At 37.2% G+C, this 16,992-nt stretch overlaps 1 protein-coding gene across 5 annotated transcripts; it reads right to left on the reverse strand.

Moving 5' to 3' along the window:
* Positions 1-5,641: 5,641 nt before the first annotated feature.
* Positions 5,642-8,382, reverse strand: LOC105044915 (transcription factor MYB105). Of its 5 annotated transcripts, none has more exons than XM_010923012.3 (4): positions 8,009-8,382; positions 7,446-7,840; positions 6,693-7,157; positions 5,642-6,319 (listed from the first exon to the last, which is right to left on the reverse strand). In XM_010923012.3, exons 2-4 carry the CDS (start codon positions 7,834-7,836, stop codon positions 6,054-6,056), a joined length of 1,122 nt encoding a protein of 373 aa, XP_010921314.1. In that variant the 5' UTR covers positions 7,837-7,840; positions 8,009-8,382; the 3' UTR covers positions 5,642-6,053. The 5 variants fall into 5 exon arrangements, with proteins under 5 accessions (XP_010921314.1, XP_073113675.1, XP_010921312.1 ...); XM_073257574.1 differs by having other exon boundaries at positions 7,446-7,881; positions 8,009-8,381; XM_010923010.3 differs by having other exon boundaries at positions 7,446-7,886; positions 8,009-8,381.
* Positions 8,383-16,992: the final 8,610 nt, after the last annotated feature.

Consider the following 16,992-nt stretch of genomic DNA (forward strand, 5'->3'; position numbering starts at 1 on the left):
TTGTCTGATTTAATTTCGAGGCTCCTTCCTAACGGACCCACTTGTGTGATTTAATTCAGAGGCTGTTTGTTTATAATAATACAGAGATAGTTGGGAGCCGCCTAATCATGATTCCACATTTAAATTCATATGATACGGGACTTTCCAACCAACGGTATCCTTTGATGGCTTATTTAAACATAGCATACTAGTAACATGGCACAACAGAAAAAACCATGGTGGAGTCATCCATGTCTTTTAGGCTTCATGTGGGTGCTGGAAGGGGGACCAAGATTTAAAATATGGGACATGCCAAACTCTCCTTTGGCACTTGGACTGACAGAGTTCTAGCTAAGGACATAACTAACAATTTTAATGCTTCCTTAGGTAGGGTTAGGTTTATATACATATGGGGTTTAGCACAAAACAAAGTATTATTTAAACATGGCAGCCTTTTGAAGTCAACAATAGCAGCGCCTGTAACATGATTAGTGACTTGTGGCGAATGGATGATAAAGGAATGCTGACCTGCTTAACTTATAGCTGCCTAGGGTGGTTGATGACATTTGAACACATGGCTTGTGATGATCTTTAACTTTTTCTTTTGCCCGGAAAGAAGATCTTCTTCTTTTGAAAGAGCGGCTATGATGTTTGTGCTTTTGCATGGAAGACTAATTAATCCGAGGGAAGTTTTTTTTTTTTGATTGAAAAGGAAAGATAATAGGTAAACAAAAATAAAGCAATTCACATGTGGGGGGGTTTCTAATTTGCAATTAAAATCGGAATTAGAATAAAAATTAGAATGGATTGGAATCCGAAACAGAATCGGAATGACCAAATTCTTCAAAGCATTTGGTTCGTGACTAGAGCTAGAATTAGAATAGAAATTTGAATCCTTAGGAGATAAATAGGAATTGAGTTTTAGGTAGATTGGGCTATTCCCATTCTGCTCTGAAATCAAAATTGGAACGGGACTCCTCTCAACTAAACGATTGAAATGAGAGTCATCTATTCTCATTCCGATTTCAGACCCCAACTCCTCCCAACCAAACACTCTTATGAAGTTTTGGATCTAGGGTAAATTTACTCATCTTTCGATGGGCTATGGTTGAGCTAAGAAGGACAAATGCCTTATAGTTTTGAAATTTGGACACTAGTGGCTTAGTGAGTTCATAAGGATGATTGTGAATTTGAAGTATTAAACAAAGGTTGGCCAGCACTTTTTTAAAAGCAATTACAGTGAAAACAAGTTCACCGGTGTGAACTTTTGTAAGCTCTGATTTTAATAAAAATAGACTGGAGACTCAGCTATAGATCAAGTTACGATTCATTGACGCCTGCAAATGTTCTTAGAGTCATCTCTTGGCACGGCCTTTAAAATTCTACTTGGCACAACTTTGGCAGGAGAGAAGCCTGTCCAAAGACAGCTTGCAAGTCGGATCATGCCGTAGTGGTAATAATCCTTGCAAGTAGTAGCCACGCTCAATTCAAAGCACAAACTAAGTAATGTACTGTTTGATAGAGGTAGTTGTATCCCTTTTTTTTTTTTTTTAATGTTATATGCAAAATAACTAGCTCACAATGCATTCCCAAAATTGGTCTTCAAAAGATTTGGCCTTTTCAATTTTTTGTGTGCGCCAAGGAAAGATGTGAATATATATCCTTAATTTGAAATCTAAATCTTGGTAGATTTATTGGATGAGACATCAGCCGGTACTGTATCGACTACAATGCACTGGCTTTTCTGAGTTTTGAAGTTTAAATAGCTTGTTTCAGTAGTTACCTAAAAAAAAGATAGCTTGTTTCAGACAATGTATCCAATCTAGTGGGCAGTGGGCTCTCAACCATCATTCTTTCTTTATTTTTTTCGTCGTTTTGATCATACAACTGAAATTAAATATGACAATTTACCTCTCAGACATAAATATGCTGGACCCATTGATTCATTTTGGTTGACATGATGAGAATCCTTTCAAATAATAGTGCTCTTTCACTTCTTCTCCACAGACATAAAGGTAACATTTAAATATCTGCAGAGGTACGCAGTAAAAGAAAAGGGGGGCAAAAAAAAGGAAGCCTTTATGAATTATAACACCCTCTCTATATTTAATCTAAAGTCCTATGCTGTCATGCAACCCATTCAATTTTCCTTTCCTTTCCTTGGGGAGGCGAGTGTGGCTCAGGCATGACTGAGACCAGTACAAGTGGATCAGGCCCATCACCTGCCACATATAAAATAAGCTGCCAAAGAATGCACATGTTAAATTATGGACTACTATAATGCCTAATGGCCACGCTAACTACATATTAAAAATCTGGCACGCTACATTTTATACCAACTTAGTATTAACTTAAGCAGGAATAATTTGGCTTCACCTTTGATAGATAGATAGGTTGATGTACGCCAAGATTTGAAATTTCTACATGCATCAACTTAACGCACACATTTATGGGGTTCATCTGAACAACATTGGCTGTCTTTCTACTTGCCCAGTCAAGTCTCTGGAGGTCGAAATTTGGACTGATCCACAGAGGCCTGCAACCCTCGTCACGTTAAACGTAATAATAATGAGAAATACCAAGAATTGATGGAGGTGATATCACGATACATCACCCATGACCGGGTCTCATATATCTTGCCATATCAAAATTGTAATCTTCTAATGAACATAGAAGTTGATATCAGGATTTATCAGCTATATAAACTAATATATTTTTTCAACATTAATTGGTGCCGAGTGGTTCATCCATTCCGATGACACCAACATAAGTTTTCTTCAACATTGCGGCCAAGTGGTTCATCCATTCATTCATATGACACCAACATAAGGCTCAAAAAAGGGTACGTAAACCGTTGTGGGATTTGTTTTCTTCTCTCTTGACGGGCCAAGGTTATTACGTACATAGCTTTGTCTCAAGAGGGGCGTGGGAAGGGTGGCCGTAACCGATGGAAGGCTCCAAGTGGACCGTGTCCTCCCCCACTCCAAGGCTCTCACACAAGAAAGAACACGAAATCGTTAGCCTCAGCTGCTTCTCAAAACCGTTCCCTCCCTTGTCCTCCGCCAAACACTCGCCGCTCACCACCTACGTGAGCCCCAGGAGCCGTTTCCACGGTACCCCCAACTACCCCTAAAACAAGGGAAAAAGTTACCAAGTTTCTGAGTATTCTTTGGAAAGCTTTTTTGAGCTCAAGGGGAGGAGTTACCACCAAACACAAAACAAACGTTACTCCTGCCCTCCCAACGTCTTGCAGCCTCTCACACGTGCCACCAACCACTACTAGTAGCTTCTATCTCTTTGAGTCTATAATAATGTCATAAAGCTATCAAATCCTCTGATAGAAAAAGAGAGCTACGCCCCTTCTATAGCTATATTTATGAACCCCACGGGGCTCTGGCCTGGACCTCTGGTTTCCTTTGTCTCCTCTGTCGCCCTGTCAAGTCCCTTAAATGGTGTTTAGTTTGGTAACAAGTTCAAGGGCTCAAGGTGGAGCCAAACAAGTAACCATCATGGCTATTCATACAAAGCAAAGAAAAGTTACACTTGCATCAGAGAACTAAAGCAATAAACTTTTTAAAAATAAAAAAAAATAATAATAATTTTTTAAATGTTTTGTCCTTGGAGTAGATTTTGGCAGGAAGTATCTTTTCACCACCTTGTCAAAGTCTCTTCACTGCTTCTCTGCTTCCTAAAGCTTTCCAAGTCTTCAACCCTTATCGAGAGTTAACTGTTCACCACATGATTGCAGTGCGGTGAGTCAGTTTTCAGTACCTCTGGGGACCAATGCCGGCCCTCTAAGAGCAGGAAAACAAACAAAATAGGAGCCCTTTCCTTGCCAACCCCTCCTTTTCTCTCGCCAAATATGGGCAGGAGAATCATGCCTCCCACCTAGGATTTTGTGCTGGATCAGCTACAAACCACCCCCCACCCCCTACGAAGGGGTCCGTTACCACAAAAGGGTAGCCCCGTGGCCTGGTGACATGATGTTGAGTTGTTTACATGGGGAATCCACTGTTGGCTGGCTGGTTGTAGTTGACTACCTCCCACTGGGGCTCTGGGGGAATACTCTGCCTCCCCTTTTACCCTCCAGAAATTAGTGCTTCCCTTCCAAGGGAAGGGTGGGGAGTTGTCATTTCGGCAGCACTCGGGGGTAGTTGGGGAGGTGTGCCTTAAAAACATATCTGTTTTGATGCCTTGGAAAAGTTGCCCTTGGCTTCAACCCAACTGGGATTACTCCTGTTTAGATCATCAAACAAGGGAATTCATTTCAAACCTTTTTACAATAGATGCCATAGATGGTATACTCTGTAATTTTAATGAAGCATGAGATAATAGCTAGTAGAGGGTATGATGCCATTGTTAGCCGTTAGACAGGGTGCCACAACACCGAGGCATGAGTTATACTTAACCATGAAGTCTGAAAAATTTATTCGATGATTCGAATTAATGCCCATGGTTTTGTTTGATTTATTTTTTCATCACATTTAAGTAGTTATGCCAAACAGAAGTTATTTTGGATAAATGAAGACAGAATAGCATCAATTCGTCAGACTGTAGCCAAATGGAGATTGGATGATGGAGATCAACATCTAACAGGAGATTGGATAAGATCATTTCACAGTGTTCTAGCCAAATGGATTCCATTTTCACGCTAGATAACAGAAACTGTTGCACCATTCTAAAAGAAGTAACAATATCCGAGACTGGGAGCCTCGTATATTGGCCAAGACACTCAAAGAGCCTCCTAAATTCTCTCTACAACAGCGTGCACATTGAACCAAGTTTTAGTTATACCTATCATATTATTTATCAGAAGCATAACCATGTCCTTTGGATAAGCATTCAGGTAGCCGGACAATACTGTTGCTCTTATATATATATACATATATAATTTTTTTTGTTTCTAAAGGTTAGGATTTTTCAGCCCCTTTCTCGCATGTACAGAACTTTAGGATTGAGAAATTGAGAACTCCATTAATTAGTCATACCATCTCTATGCTCAGACCCTCAGATATAGAAAAATCATCAAGATTGCAGTCAATTGAAACCATCATAAACTATTGAAACTTGTGGACCAAGTAATTAATTATGGAGATAATTCTTGCTATACTTGGTACTTGGCAAAAAATGCTGATTCCGTGAATGTAACTAATCTCCAGATGCATGGAGAAACAAAACCAAAAAAAGGTAGATCCCTCCAGACTCCTTTAAGTCAAGCGGCTGAATTTTTCTTTAAGAAAAAAAAAAAAAGAATTTCTTAACCCCAACAAACTTCCAAATAGGCCTAATCCACCTAAATAATCTTCTACAAACAACTATTATCAATATGAAATAGGAAATATCATTTCATCCGTCCAATGAACCTTGAAATTTAAATGAGAAGTGAGCATTACATAGAATAGTCCTATGTTAGCGAAAAAGACTTATTTGAAATGAAATGAATTTACCAGGGAAACAGACAGCCAACAATGAATACGAAGACAAGACAAGCATGCATAAACAAAGCATCCAATCGCTTTGTTGTATACAACCATGACGATACGATTATCCTAGCATGAAGTCATAGAAAGTAGGAATCGAATTAGTAAATAATTATAAGAATATTCATTTGTAGGGAACAAAGATGTCCATGATCTAAAATGCATTCCAAATTTCGTACTAATTGACAAATCCCACCATCTATGTGACTGAAAAAATATATATCAGTGTTTCCTACTTTAGCTTAAGTCAATAGCTTACAAATATGAGGCTTAGAAAGCATGACTAAAAGCGCAAGAGATTACAGGCTACTGCAGCATCCCCTTTGTTCAGAAAATTGAAACAGATGTGTCATGGCATTAGTTTACTACTAATAACCTCATTGAGAAGAGTTAACAACATCGGATTAAGGTTTCCTGCAACAAAACTAAGATGCTGCTTTTAATGAGCCAAAAAAAAAAAAAAAAACTTCCCATTCTCACTCCTCCCCCTTTGTTTCTGCTTTTTAACCTTTCTCGCCCTCTTTTTTTTTTTTCCCCACTTTTTCTTCCACCCCCTTTATGGACTTTCTGTACATTAGACAGCAACCTCACTTTCTATGTTGCTCCTACTCCAAGGAAATCAAAGAAGGGCAGACTAATCTTCTCCCTCTTATTATCTGTTTCACCACGCAGCCAAGCACTGCTCCTGTGGTTGGCCACTGATTCAGTTGCCGAGGCCTCAGTGGTTGAATCAGATAATAAACCAGAATGATCAAAACAAGGAACCAGCATCATTGGAGCACCATGTGGGAAGCTACTCCCATGGTCACCAAATTTCTCATAGCATCCATTCCTCCCAGCCACCAGCTTTTCATCAGAACCTGCACAAAAAGCAAACAATAAGGAAAAGATGCCCTTGAGCAAAACACTGAAACATCCACCGAGAGCAAAGAGAAAAGAGTGAAAGATTCATTCATCAAAACTAGATGATACAAAGAAAAGTGGTTAAGTAGGCAGCTTTCAAGGGGGGCCCATGAGAAAAAAAACATCACATAACTAGCATCTCAGCTATATTATTGAGACAATCATTCACCCAGACAGAACAAGTGAGGGGGGAAAAAAAAGAAAAGAAAAGAAAAGAAAAGAAAAAAAAGGGAATTAGCTAGAAAGCACCATGATAAGAGAGGAGGAGCCACAGTAAACATTAAGGAAAATGACGAGGAGAAGGGGGGAGGAAAAAAGAACAGAACATACCCATGAGGAACTCATAGGGCTGTGGCTGCTGGGAACGGCTATATCTAGTGAAGAAGGTAGGAATGATCCCACTGGTGAAGGAACTGAGGGAGAGATCTGTGCAGGTGGAGGCAGACTCATCTCTAGTGGAGGTGATGGTGGACTCACCACTGCATGCATTATTGCTGGTGTTCACCTCCATCTTGTTGGGGAGGGCCTGAGAGGATGGAGGGTTAGGGGAGGAGGGGGAGGTCTTCCTCCTCCTGTAGGAACTGGATTGTTCCCTCTGTTTCCTGGCCATGATCACATGCCAATGGTTCTTCACTGCATTGTCTGTCCTGCCAGGGAAAAGCCTCGCAATCAGTGCCCATTTGTTGCCATAGAGCCTGTGGGCGGCCAGAAGCCTCTCCTCTTCCTCCTCACTAAAGGCCCTCCTGTTGATCCTTGGGTCCAGCTGGTTGAACCACCTCAGCCTGCAGCTCTTCCCTGTCCAAAACCAAATCCCAAACCCAAACACAGAGCATAAGTTAAAAGGAAAAAAAAAAAATCATTAGAATACATCAAAAATTCTATCAAAAAACATCATCTCACTTTTTTACTGAATAGAAATCTTTGTATGAGCTCCAACAAAAAAAAAAAAAAAAAATTGAGGAAACTTTTTTTATTTTATTTTAGTTTTATTTAGAGGGGAAAAAAAAAACTACAAGGAGAGAACTATTGTTTTGTCAAGGAGAGAGCTGTCTGTTTTCATGTGTAGTGGAGTGGGCTGATTACCTGATCTCCCTTCGAGCTTCTCAGCAATCAGATTCCAGTTCTGGGGGCCATATTGGGAGACAAGCTCCTTGAGCTTGGCATCCTCAGCTGGCCTCCAGTGGCCCCTGGCACAGAGCTTGGGCTGTTCATTCTCATGGCTACCACCTTCTCCGTCCTCACCCTGGTCCTCCTTCTCATCCCCATGATATCCTTTCTCCCCACTGAACCCCTGAAAGCCCCAGCCTTTGTTCTTCTCCCGCTCCATTGGAAAGCCTATCCCACCACTCCTGCATTCCATCCCTCCAGATGAAGAGCCCAAACCACCATGAAATGGAGGTGGTGGTGGTGGTGGTGGCGGAGGAGGATGGAAGAACCCCATCTCAGCTGTTGTTTTTAGATGCTTGGGTGCCATATCTCTTCAATACCAAAATGATTCAATCACGACTAACAACTTCTTCTAAACTAAATCAGGAAAAAAAAAAACTCAGAAGACAAGGAAACCGCAGAAAAAAAAAAAAAAGCAAGAAAGACCTATTAAAACGGCAGAAGGAAGAGGTTTTGTCACAAATTGAAGAGCTTTGGACCTTTTTTTTGACGGGTTTCTTGTAAATCCTCAATCCGAAAGCATTTAAAGAAGGAAGGAAGGATTTTTTCTATACGGTCGATGTTATTTTAAAGGGAAGTTCGAGGAAAACAGAGCTTTCAGAGCAGGAAGAAGAGGATGATGGAGAACCCAAAGAAGGAACTGTTTACGAAGAAAGAGAGACCAGAAAAATGAGAGAGAAACGGCCTCGGGTGGAAGAAAAACCACTGGGCTCTCTCTGTCTCTCCCTCTCTCTCCACCCAGACCTCTCTCTCTGTTTCCCTTACTTTGAGACTGATTGCACCTCTGAGGGTGTGGGCATTGGGGGTCGCATGAACAAGTTCAAAAGGGAACCGCTCGTGTGGGTGGGGAGTCCTCCCCACTCTTATACCAGAGCTGCCCCTGTCCCTCTCCGCCTTGACAAAACCACCAGAACTCTCTTGTCTCTTTGCACCCGACCCTCCCTAAGAAAAGATAGAAGAAGTAAAGGCAAATGAACAGCAAATATACTATTTATCCTAATTCTTTATTTATTTTTATTTTTTGTTTACAAAAAAAAAATTATCATATGATAAGATTCGCAGTTAAATCATTCTAGATCATACTGCTATTTTACATAATTTTTTAATAAAAATTATGGTATCTTAAGTTCATGATAAATTTGATCCATCTAATAATTTTTATTATTATTATATATATATATATATTTTAAAAAATATATATATTTTAAGGAGAATAAATTTTATTTTGGAAGGAGGTACGATGCCATTTTGTATCCAATAACTCAATTTCTCATGAATGGAATGGCCTCATGAATGCTAGCGTGTTCATTTGCTGTGCCATTTAAGTGAACTTTTCCCCATCCGGTTTCTTTATTTAAGATCTTATAGGTTATATTGGTACGGAGTTGTTGAAATTTAAGTACTTTAGCCAAGAGTCTATAAAGAGGTGAGGCATTATTAATGCTGGTTTAGAAGGTGAAGGGATTCTAGTTATTGGTTAGCTTACATAACAAGATCATTTAGGTGTTTAAGCTTCAAAGAATGGTATCTTGGTGAACTTGGTAGCTGACATTAAGGTCTCAAGAGTCCAGGAATTATAGCCTACTCACCTTGCGGGGGAGCTTTTTCTATTTATTTCATCTTTTTGGTTTTTATGGGGTTGAAATTGTCATTCTGGCAAGTTCGATGGGCACTATAAAATTTTCTTGGGCAGAAACAACAAGAAAATGACAGTTTGTTATATGGATGTCATGGAAATTGCTTGCAAGAATTTTATGAAAGATCCTATTAGCCTCAAAGATTCACCATACCTGTAGTTTTTGTAAAATATATAGCAATTTTAGCTGAAAGAGGTACATGTTTTCCTCTTTTTTTTTGGGGGGGGGGGGGGGGGGGGTGGTCAAGGTACATGTTTTCTTTTTCCCATCATCTTATTTTGCAACCTTTAGACTTCCGCATGCAGTATTTTGATACATAATAGTACTAGCACAATTATTTAGGTTGGGTTATATGACGAGAATCTTGGAAACTCTAGTTATGGAAAGATGAAAAAAAAAAAGAAGAAGAAGAAACTTATATTATGCACTCTATAATATATTGTATTGGATTTAGACAAGCACAACCACGCAGGTTCCAGGAAGGACAATCATTTTGTATTAAAAAAAATACCGAAGATAAACTCTATTCCTAGTCCATCCTATTTAGGATCCTGGATTGCTTAGATCATAACTAGGTAATGGAACCTCCCCCTTGAAGGAGAAGAGTGGCAACAAACCGACCTATGTTCTATTGGCATGAAATGATTCATCATCTTTTCCATTCTTTTTTCTTAATATTTTGATTTTATATTTTTCTCGGCCAATTAGTTAAGAGTAAAGTAGGAAGCTGCCCAATCTACATTATGATTTACAGCTGATCAATCTTATCAATATTTATCTTTTCTTATCTTTGTGGAAAAGTTCTGGTCCACTATATCTTATGATACATACTTGATGCCACATCAATATCTACTCTGGATTCCACGCTTATTCCTACCAATTTCTTTGTTTGTTAACTCAGCTTTGACAGCATCAACACGTTAAATCATAGCAAAATTCACGCAATGCTTTTGTGAGTCAACATTGACTGCTAAATTCACATCAACTTGCCTTTTGGCCCTACGTTTTCTGATAGACTTCTATCAAGTTGTCCTCTTCATCATCTTCTATTAAACTTTTTCTACAGATGATCTTCGCTTTGGTCAATAAAAATATATATACTGTCCCACGATTTTATTACCTTGACTTCACGTATCCGATTCCACTGGCAAAATACAGGGAATAAGATATTTTTTTAATGAACCGCATCTAGGGTAACATGTGGCATCTTAGTGATCACACCCAACATTGTGAATTTGTGATCTTGGATGGAGCCATCAGTGGAGTAGCACCTCACTTGTGATATATTGAAGGAATCCTATAATTTAGAGATATAGCTGCTTTTAGGGTTGGTGTGGGGCCGGGAGGAGGGGGGGCGTTGTTGTGTTGTGTGGAGTTTTGCATCTATTATATATATATATATATATATATATATATATATAGATTAATTGCAAACAAAAACGGTTCTACATGCATTTGTAGATAGACATTTCTTATTCTAGAAATTCTCAATAGGAATCCAACAAAATTTTTCATCAATCATAGCAAACAACCCTCTTTTTACTTGACCTTTGAAGCTTCTAACTACTTTGCTATCATTCTTCTCGATATCATTGCCCTCAAATTCCAGATATACAGAATAGTAGCGATAAGGATACCAAATCTAACAACATAGCATCAAAATACATGAATGGCTCACTAATTAGAAACTCAAAGAGCAAAGTAAAGAAAGATAGAAGAACAAAGCTCATAAATGTTCTTTTATGATTGATAGAAAGATATGTAGGGACCTTAAAACTAAAATCAGAGTATAAAAGAGATTTTAGGTTATAACATGTAAAGGAGAAGTCTTTACATATAATTAATCTAATAAGGAGATAGCTAATTAATATAAGTCGCCAAAGTAAATCTAGCTGGTAAATTGGATGGTGATGAAGTCCTATTGTTAAGAAGAAATTTGGAATGGAAAGGGATAAATATCTTTAGGATCTATTTGAGTATGAGATCTGTTTGTCTATATGATATTTTTCCATCAATTAGAAAAGCACTAAAAAAATAAAAATCCAAATAGGATGTTTGAGGGGTTGAGAGACCCTATTTTGCAAATTCAGATTTCTAATACCATAATCATCTTTTCTATAGAATATGTCATCTTAGAAAGGTCAGAATCTGGTCACTCTTATGGTGGACTTAACATGACCATTGAAGATCATTGTACTTGTGTATGCTGATGGTCTCACGAGGAGTCCATATTTCTCTCGTCCTTTCTTCTTTTTTTTTATCTCGACCTTGCAATTAAATTAATAAGATCATATTGTCAACTTGATGCCCAATCATTAAAGGCACATTGTGTTGCTTAATTGACTTCCAAAATACTTAGTAGTCTAAGATAATGGTTACACTACTAACTACTAGTAGGAATGTCTAACAGTCTTGGAGTTTGACTCCCAAGACCGAGTAAGATCTTTTCCATATGCATTTTCAAATTTAAATTATCAACCATGTTCTATGTATTGGTGCAAGAGTGGTCAAATTTGAAGTGTGATGCTTGCCAACTCATGCATGCTAAAAATGCAATATTTCTAAGGGCACAAGTGGTCTCTCTCTTTGACCAAAGAAAAAAAAAAACTTGTTCTAGTTTTTCATTGGTTGTCCACATTGTTGACTCTATGCTACAATATTTTATATTAAGTTCTTTTCCACTAAGTAAATCTTTAAATTTATCACCTCATGCATATATTTATTTCTTAAATTTAAAAAAGGTATGAACATGAGAGGGTTTCTACTATCATGAAGACAAAAATTTCCAATATAGTTTTCTTTTTTTTTTTCTTTCTCACCTTTAAGATAATAAAAAGTTTTGCTACGAGAGTATACAAGTGCATCATATATAAAAGGCCCAATAAATAGATGATATTTATTGTTCTATTTTTTATCATGATGTATTTGTCAGATTTTGATTTGATGTTGGAGAATCTTTATCAGAATCAATTTCGATCGAAATTATTTTACAGAAACACCGCTCTAGTGATCTTCCATTTGCTTCACCATTTTCGTATGGAATCATAAATCTTCTGGCATGCACCAATCTATTGTCTTAACCTTATCTATTTCATCAAAAATGTATTGCTGCTTCGAGTAAAACTAGTTATTTTTTCATTATCACCAGAAAATGTACGTGACAGTGATTTAGAGCAAAAAGTACAGCCGTATGTCCAAGCTTAATTGTACTTTATTTTCAAGCCTAATCCACACACAGCTAAGGGAAGCAACTAGCTCAGTTCCTTAATGCCACAAGACTGCCAACCAGCCCTTGTAACTTAAATGACTAGCTGTCCATCCCTATCGTACTATTTCATCCATAAACTGTGTAAACTTGTAGCAGTTGCATGTCATTTTCTAGTTATTCTCATTTAATTCATGTAGAACATTACTAAGTTGCTTCAAACAAGCATTGCTTATGGGGTCCCTCCAACTTTTGCTCCTCCCACTGTCCCACAGGTAACTTACTGAACCACCCTTAATTCTTTAGACCTCCAACAAAGATTTATTGGAAGTACCCAACCCCCCACTCTCTTTCTCTTCATCCAATAAATGTAAGTATATAAAAATCAGTAAGAACAGTTCACACACAGGCCGATTATTTTACCTTGTTTTTTTACCTCACGGACGGTTACATTCCTCGCCTCGCGCACGTAAATAACTTCGGACAACACTGGTCAACTCTACGCCCATTTCTCGAGCAGAGCGAGTTATTAATTAGGTGTGAGTCTGTCACACCATGGAGATAATGTGCCACTCATTCAAGGTTATCACGGCCCCACCACAAAAATAAGTTCAGGTGGGTCATGTTAGATCACGTGTATATTATTTTAGTCAAACTTCGGGTTTAGTGTGAGTGGGTTAAACCAAAGCCTAAAATGTTAGACCCACCTATGTATAAAGTATAGAGAAGTAATGGAATCTAGCTTTTCCAGTGTCTTGCTTAGACTTGAACCCAACCTGATCCGGATTCCAAGTCCAAGGATTTTTGGTTTCATTCGAATTCTAAGTATTTAACCTAATTTGGATGTTCAAGTACAACATGAAGCTTGAACTCAAGTAACATGGAACTAAGAGCTAGATCGATCAGTTTATATTAAATAAATTCTAATCACATTTTATGTCATCATAGGATATATTTTGACTAATCTAGACACATCGAGAATAAGGCTGCAAATGGATCGGATTGATCCATGATCCGATGCAACCCGATCTAGTTAGACCCAATCTGGACCCATTTAAAAGACCCATGGAGTTGGGTCGGATTCAAAAATTAGATTCGTTTCTTTTTCGGATCGAATTTAGATTTTTAAATTTGGATTTGATCCACCCGACCCGACTCGTGAAAATTTTGAGTTAATTTGGATCTTAAGATACATGACCCGATCCGATCTGATCCGAATCTAAAAATAAGACGCGAACCCAATTAAAGTGACTTATCCAAAAAGGGTTTGAGTTTGGGCCAAAATTTTTCAAATCCTTCGGTCTTCTCCATTTGATTCCAAACTAAAAATCTCCAAAATTAAAAATTTTTCAAACCCTTCATTTTTTTATTCTGACTGTTGTAACATCTATAACAATCAGATGAGAAAGATTGGATGGATTCTTAATAATTTAAATGAAGGACATCTCGATTACTTTTTTCTAAACTTTATGATTTATGTTTACTATGCTATGAGATACAAAAGTAAGAGGGCTTTTTGAATTCCAATTTATTTTTTGACTTTAAAAAATTTCAGAACATGCTATAATGTGCGTTGTGTCATTCAATATATGCAGTCTCATTTTTAATCATGTATAAGTATTCTTCTTGTATGATGTTTTAAATTAGATAATTATATCATTATATAAAATATTATATATATATATTTTATATATATTTTTATATTTTTTTTTGTGTGGTCTTCTGGAATCTTGATTTTTCTTAAAAACCACTTATTTCCTCTGCTATCCAATACAATTAATTATTAAAAATTACTGTCGGAGGATTGGAGGAAAAAAAAAAGACCTTTTTAGTTGTCATCCAGTATTATATTCATTATAGTAGGTTTCAAATAAATTAAACTTGTGATCCAATCCGATTCGATCCGAATCAGATCCGAACCAGATTACATTTCATGGATTAGGACCGGGTTATATATGGACCTGTTCCGACCCGAATGATTCAATGGGTTAATAAATTCATCATGGATCCGATCCGATCCGACCCGATTCGATTTTTTATCGGAATGGATATGAGTCCAATATCAAGATTCCGATCAAAAAATTAGATCGGATCAGGATCACTAAATTCGATCTGATCCGACCCATTTACAAGTCTAATCGAGAATATCATTAGGTCCCACCTCAAATATTTAAATCAAAAATCAAATTCTACTGTATGTAATTTGTCCAAAAAGGTGAGTCATTTTAATTAAGCATAGATTTCTATCCACAAATAATGCGAGCTATTTGTAATTTATGTAACGTTGTATTCGATCAACCATTATTGACAGTGAGATATATTTGTACACACAGCGGATTGGGATGTGATTCGATTATCAAGTCCATCTTTAGGAAATTATTCACATCATTGGGATGTGATTCGATTATCAAGTCCATCTTTAGGAAATTATTCACATCATCTAAATTAGTTGTTCAAACCAAACTTGACTAACAAACCAAACATCAGCATCAGCATTCATTTAGTGGGATCAAGACAACATCCAAATTAACAAGATACCGTCTTGATATTTATCAAAATTTATATATTTTAATTCTTATTAATCAAGATCAATTATTGTTGTACTTTCATAATCTTGGACAAAAGGACCAGACTCCATGCTTATCCTTAGTATGGTATGATGATGATGGCTACTTGTTTTTTTTTGGCAACATGATGACTACTTGTTTTTGCTGGATCATCGTGCTGCAGCTGTCAAGGGGACAGCGAAGCAAAATGTTTCCTCTCACCCCCTCCGACCACTCTTTTTTTTTTTTCTTTTACCCCCCATATTCTTCTAATTTTAGCTTACCATTACCAAACAAAAACCCTTTTAATTTTCATATTATTTTCTGTATTTGATTTCAAGCAAATAAATGGTTCGAACAGTGAAAAGACTGATGAGAGAAACGGAAAAAATCTCGTTTTCATTGCTGCGAATCTTCACCGCAGAGGAGAGAGAAAATATTAGGGAGAGAAGGAGCCAAAGACCATAACGCAAGGGAGGGGAGGGGAGGAGGACAAAGGAAACGGTAGCTTTCGACGCATGAAACGTGTGGCCACTTTCACCTCTAACGGAACCGTTTTACTGACTTTCTTCCGTTATTTATCTGTTCATATTTATTTAAGGCTTTTTTCCTCCCTCCGTGAACAAATTTGCCCCGTTGTAAGGCGTATTCCGTCATATCGGAGACGGACACTTGGTTTCGCTCGGGACGGGGGAGATGACAACACCTCGATCGCTGTCGTTCGGCCAAGGCCGGACACGTGCACGGCTGGCCGTAGGGTTGGGTGGGGGCGGTGGGTTTCAGAAATCGTAACAGATAAAGGATGTGGTGGAGTCTGGGTAAAGATTGCGGAATAATATCAGCCAGGGATACGGTGCCCTGTCCGGACGCTCCTCTCTCTCTCTCTCTCTATATTTTTTTTATTTAGCTTTTTTTTTTATCAAAATTTTGACTTAATTAATTTTAATCTCAGGCAATTTATCCTTTCTTTCTATTTTATCCTAAAATATTTGGATGTTACTGCAAATAAATCTTGTGTGTATTAGGAGCACAAACGAGCCGAATTGATCGGTGATCTAATTTATTCTGATCTATGTAAATCCAATTCAAATCATTTTAAAAGGCCCATAGAATCGGATCAGATTTTAAATTAGATCTATTCTATTTTTCAGATCATATCTAGATTTACTGAATTCTAATCCAATTCGATCTGTGAAGATTTTTAAATTGATTTAGATTTTAAGATAAATGATCTGATCTGATTAAATTTGATCTGAACCCAATATGGGACTCGAACACTCATCCAAACTATGATATCTCCTAATGCAACCCAAATCTTTTGGGACTTCTTATAATTTTATATTTTATTATTGAATTATGATCAATATCATTGAAATAATAATATCACCAGTAATTTATATATACCAACATATCAAGCATTATCTAAAAACAGCAAGTGTTATGTCAGTACATAATACTGAGCCTCGAACTATTAGAGTAAGATAATTTTTCAAAAATTTTAGATAAAAAATGAGTAATCAAAATGTATAATTACCAACATAATAATCAACTACACACAATAAGTTAATAACATCTCTTATTTATTTCCACTTCTATTTATTAATTTATATGTCTATAATTGCCACCCTAAGGTAGTTCTCATAATTGCTGGAAATGATTATATTCTTAAGGTACTTATACTCAGTTATCCCAATCTAACTTAGTAAGGCAATTAAATTTTGACATGTCGCATTTTATAGTCATGCCATCCAAATTTCAAGAAAACTCGATCAATCCATTTCAACTCTTTCTATTCACACCATTATGAGTCATCATCATTTTCAATTGGCTCTTGAGCCTCCACTCATTTTTTGTAATGTACAAGATCATTGCCCTTGATCCACATATTGCCGCCACAAAATTAGCCTTATACTTCCTTTTCTTGAAAAGGACAAATCTCAATAAAACTAATAATCATCCAATTTGGTAATCCTGCGATGCTAATCAATTAGGAGAATCATATCTTCTATTTTCAAAATTTTTCTTATACCAAAATTTAGATATAAGTACGATAGTGGCTGGAATCCATTCTGAAT

Source organism: Elaeis guineensis, chromosome 5 (assembly GCF_000442705.2).
Source record: "Elaeis guineensis isolate ETL-2024a chromosome 5, EG11, whole genome shotgun sequence".
NCBI lineage: Eukaryota > Viridiplantae > Streptophyta > Magnoliopsida > Arecales > Arecaceae > Elaeis > Elaeis guineensis.

Excerpts from the sequence above, each read along its gene's own strand:
- LOC105044915 (XM_010923012.3), bottom strand. The coding sequence starts at position 7,836 with ATGGCACCCAAGCATCTAAAAACAACAGCTGAGATGGGGTTCTTCCAT. Across the intron at positions 7,158-7,445 it reads GAAGCTCGAAGGGAGATCAG|GGAAGAGCTGCAGGCTGAGG; the intron begins GTAATCAGCCCA and ends GGTTTTGGACAG. Across the intron at positions 6,320-6,692 it reads GCCCTATGAGTTCCTCATGG|GTTCTGATGAAAAGCTGGTG; the intron begins GTATGTTCTGTT and ends CTTTTTGTGCAG.